We start from the raw sequence: 4,830 nt of genomic DNA, 5'->3' as shown, positions 1-4,830 counted from the left end.
GCTATGGGTCGGAACCGACTCGACGGCACTTAACAACAACAACAAGCCCTTACCAGAAGCCTTTGAGATGGAATCCAGCTTGAAAACAAGCTGTAAAAGTAGCAAGTATCCAATTACCATGGCCCCTCTTAAATGGGCCACTTCCTGGAAATTCCTGCCCACCCCTATGCATAAACATAACTCCTCTGCCCAAATAAAATCTTTTGTTGTTGCTATTAACTGCTGTCAAGTCAGTTCTGAGTCATAGAGACCCAGTGTATAGGGTTTCCAAGAAGCAGCTGGTGGGTTTGAACCACTGACCCTTCAGTTAGCAGTCCAGTGCTTATCCTATAGCGCTACTACTATTGCTGTAAAGTGCCTTCGAGTCAGTTCTGACCCATAGCAACCCTGAACAGGGTTTCCAAGGCTGTAAACCTTTACAGGAGCATAGTCTTTTCTCCCGCGGAGCAGCTGGTAGTTTTGAACTGCTGACCTTGCGGTTCACAGCCTGATTTGTAACCACTATGCTACTACATAGTGAAACCCTGTACAGGGTCGCTATGGGTCGGACCCGACTCAATGGCACTTAACAACAACAACAACAACAATGCTACTACAACCCCAGCAAATCTCTATTCAGAAAGATGAGGGTTAGCGTTACCTTAGGGCCCTCCTCATCTCCTCTGACCAAGTCTTTTCCTCTCAATATCTTTCTTTAAATCTCTTGCTCATGTGAAACTCTGTCTTTCTAACCTAACCCTTGTTGGTTAACAAAGACAAGGACCCTCTGTTGAAAGGTAAGGCCCCCCACTCATACACACACACCCTGATAACAGAAGAAAATCAACCCCCTTCTCTTAAAGAGGGAGCAATTCTCTTCTGCTCCATCAAGAGGGATTCAGGTCAGATTCAACCAAGAACTTCTCCAAATACCTGGCAAAGTATAGGCACTTGATTTGCGGAAGCTATGAATGAAAAATGTGCAAGCTGGTATATACTCTGGAAGTTGTCAGATTCCACTTGACATGTTAGTTAACTGCAGGTGAGATTTGGAGTCCAGGTCTTCTATCACCTGCCTCCTTAAGTTTGCAAATGATGAGAACACAATCAATTCAGGCCCCAAATTATATTATACGTGGAGGTGGAAGACAGCTCTATATATCAGGAGGGGAAACTGAGAAACCATTGGCAGAGGGGTCCAGAGGGTGGACATTGGGCCCGTTCTCCTCCTGGAGGCTCAGAGATGCCAGGATTCCTTTCTGAGGTCTCACAGCATGAAAAGGGCCCTGGTGACATTAGTTGGTGGCAGCCAGGATGGAGGTGGCTCAGGCAGCATCTAGAAGTGCATTGGGATCCTGAGAGTCAGCCTCCTGCGGCAGGCCAGGCGTGGGGATGAGAGCTCCAACATCGTCACCTCGGAAGGAGATCCAAGGGGCTGAAGAGAGGAATAGGGGGTCGTTAAGACTCTGTGAGACCCTCTTTCTGTCCACCCTTCTTCCATGTTCTCTCTCTCTGGGTCTCTATACCCTCTTTCTCTCTGGGTCTCTCTGGGCCAGTGTCCCTCCCTTTCTGGGCCTTTTTCTCACCCCACCCCCTCAAGTCTCTATATCCTCTCTTTCTGAGTCTTTTTCTTCCCTCCACCCCCTCAAGTCTCTATATCCTCTCTTTCTGGGTCTCCGTACCCCTTCTCTCTAGGTCTCAGTGCCCCTCCCTTTCTGGGCCTTCCCCCCCTCCTCCCCCGAGTCTCTATAGCCTCTCTTTCTGGGTCTTTGTCCCTCTCTCTGTCTCTGGGTCTCTGCCCCCCTCTCTGGGGCTCCTCCTCTTCCTGCCCCCCACCTGGCAGCCCGGTCCTCATCCTCCTCCACAGCACAGCTCCTCCTGTGACTCCCACTATGAGCAGTAGGAAGCCGATGAAGAGTCCCACCAGAGGCATGGCAGACTTGGATGACGATTCTGCAGCCAGAAAAGGTAAGGGATGGTGAATGGACCCTCGCCCCCAGGAGTCAGGCCAGGGAACTGGGGTTCCTGTGCCTCTCACCTTGGAAATTCCCCACACCAACAATCTAGGGGTGGAAAGCCATCAGGGGTGTCCTGAATTGGTCAGGGAATCCCCAGGATGGATGGGAGAACCAGCCATAGGCAGGAAGGCTGGGCAGATTAGCCAAGGGACCTGTGGCGTTCCACCTTGGAGGACAGGCCTGCAGAGAACAGCTGAAGATCAGATTCAGGAAGACTGATGGTAGCAAGGTAGTAGATGGTCAGTCTTGGCAAGGACCGGCAGAAGCGGACAATGATAGGCCAGACTTGGTGAAGAACAGCAGCAGCAAGATGGAAGGTGGCTGGCCTCAGGAAGGACCAGCAGCAGACTCAGAGAGGACTGATCACACTGGTCAATAGGTGGTCAGATTCAATGGGGCCTACCAGCATCAGCAGCCTTAGGGAGGACACGCAGCACAGGATAGAAGGTTATATCATGCTTTGCAAGAGTAGGCAGTAGCTGAGTATAAGGCAAGGAGTCCTGGAGGTGCAGTGGTTAAGCATGCAGCTGCTAACCAAAAGATTAGCAGTTCAAACCCACCAGCCGCTCCATAGGAGATTTAGAGTCTTGGAAACCCTATGGGGTGGTTCTGCTGTCTTCTAGGGTCACTGGGAGTCAGAATTGACTCCCTAGCAGTGGGCCCTGGGCACAAGTCAGTCAGATTCAGGACAACCTATCACAGCAGTGGACCACTGGGAATTCAGAGGTTCGCCAGCCAGCCCTCACCGAGCTGCACTTTGAGGGGCTTTGGCAGCCCTGCGTGCTGCACAACACAGCAATAATTGTGCTCATCGCCACTTTTGACTTGCAGTGAGGAGCAAGCATGGAAGGAGCCGTCGCCATTGGGACTGAAGTTGATCTCTCCAGAGCCGGATGCCAGTCCATTCCGAAGAAATCGCAGTTGTAGCTCCGGGGGGTAGAAGGAGAAGGCACTGCAGGTGAGCATAGAGAAGCCAGGGCTGCTGCTGGGCCGGGCCTTCAGACGCATGGAGGGCGGCTCTGCAGACAAACACGTGGACAGACCTGAGTGCCAAGCCTGGGGACACACAGGGCTGGGCCCAGGGCAGGGAGCCCCCATTTCTTCCACCACATCTACAGGGTGTACCCTGCACTGTGCTGAAGCAGAAGAACTTAGTGGATAAAGGGGGGAACCATTCCAGGGGGACAGACACCATCCCAACCTGTGGAACACCACCTCTCATCCATTTTTTTCCTTCCATCAAACAAAGAAATAAAAACAATCCCACTGCCATTGAATCGATTCGGACTCACAGAGACCCTATCTATGCTTTCCGAGACTGTAAATCTTTACTGGAGCAGAAAGCCTCATCTTTCTCCAGAGGAGTGGCTGGTGGGTTTGAACCACAAATCTTGGGGTTAGCAGTCCAGTACTGATCCTACAGCACCATGCCTAACAGACATATTAAAAATAAATGAGAAAAAAACACAAATCTGTTGCCATCGAGTGAAATCCAAGTCAGAATGGAACTGCTCCGTAGGGTGTAAGCACCTTTGTCTGTATGGAGGGCTGGTGAATTCAAACCACCAAGCTTTCAGGGTTTAATCACTTTGCCACCTGGGATCCTTGCATACAACAGAAGTATCTATACATATAGTACTTCTTGGAGTGCTGGTGTGGCCCTGTAGGATAAGCAATGGACTGCAAGGTCACTTTGAATAGTAAGGTTGGTGGGTCAAACTCACTAGCTGCTCCTTGGAAACTCTATACAGGTCACTATGAGTAAGAAGTGACTTGATGGCACTTAACAACATAAATTAGCTACGAACCCACAACCAACCCTTTGCTGTGACAGCACATTGATCCCATGGGTTGGAGTAGAACAGCTCATCCTGATCCCATGGGTTGGAGTAGAACAGCTTGATAAGACACAGATTTTCTTGGCTGTAATTTTCAAGGAAACAGATTGCCAGGACTTCTGTGTTTCCACTAGGTGGGTTCAAACCATCAATCTTTACATTAGTAGCCAAGTGCAAACCTATTGCCCTACCTAGATTAGTTTTTTAACCCATTTACACTTAACATAACACACACACACAAAAAAAACACAAAACCCCAGCTACTTAGGAATAAAGGTGTCCTGGTGTAGCACTGTAGGATAATCACTAGACCACAAGGTCGGTTTGAACCACAAGGTTGGCTGTTCAGACTCAGCAGATGTTCCTCAGAAACCCTATACAGGGTCACTATGAGTCAGAAATTACTCGATGGCACTTAACAAGAAATTTAGGAATAAACATAACTAAAGGTATATAAAACCACTTTCTTGAAAACTATAAAATATTACAGAGAAAAATTATAGAAGAATGAGATTTGTGAAGAGATCTACCATGTTGGTAGATTAGAAGATTTAATATTGTTAAGAAGTCTATGGATACAATTCAATCACATTCAGAATCTCAACATGATTATTTTGGTAGAAGTTGATAAGCCCAATTCTAAAATGTACATAGAAATACTAATGCCCTAAAATAACCAAGGCGTCCTTGTATGATGCTGTAGGAGAAACACTGAACTGCTAAGCACAAGCTTGGTGGTTCAAACCCACCAGCCGCTCCTTGGAAACTCTATACAGGGTCGCTATGAGTTGGAACCAACTCAGTGGCACTTAACAACAATAACAAAATAACCAAGGCAATATTTAAGAAGAAAAGTAAGGCTGAAGAATTTACACCACAACGTATCCAAACCTACTCTAAAGCTACATGAATCAAGAGAGAGGCATTGGACGCTCGACACCGATAAGGGGAAGTGAGGGAAAAACAGCAATGAAGCGGTGAGCTAAGCCCTACAA

General features: G+C 48.2%; 1 protein-coding gene across 1 annotated transcript in view; it reads right to left on the bottom strand.

Annotated features, from left to right (window-relative positions):
- Positions 1-1,304: 1,304 nt before the first annotated feature.
- FCGRT (Fc fragment of IgG, receptor, transporter, alpha) overlaps positions 1,305-4,830 on the bottom strand; it is a 12,719-nt gene continuing 9,193 nt past the window's right edge. The window contains exons 4-6 of the mRNA XM_006868411.1: positions 2,744-3,016; positions 1,816-1,932; positions 1,305-1,414 (exon numbers count right to left, since the gene is read on the bottom strand). Of these exons, the coding sequence (XP_006868473.1) occupies positions 1,305-1,414; positions 1,816-1,932; positions 2,744-3,016 (500 nt within the window). The remainder of the gene's footprint in view (positions 1,415-1,815; positions 1,933-2,743; positions 3,017-4,830) is intronic.

This window comes from Chrysochloris asiatica, unplaced genomic scaffold (genome assembly GCF_000296735.1).
Source record: "Chrysochloris asiatica unplaced genomic scaffold, ChrAsi1.0 scaffold00116, whole genome shotgun sequence".
NCBI classification, from domain to species: domain Eukaryota; kingdom Metazoa; phylum Chordata; class Mammalia; order Afrosoricida; family Chrysochloridae; genus Chrysochloris; species Chrysochloris asiatica.
The sequence above is the reverse complement of the archived record's forward strand: the minus strand, read 5'-3'. Positions and strand labels throughout refer to the sequence as shown.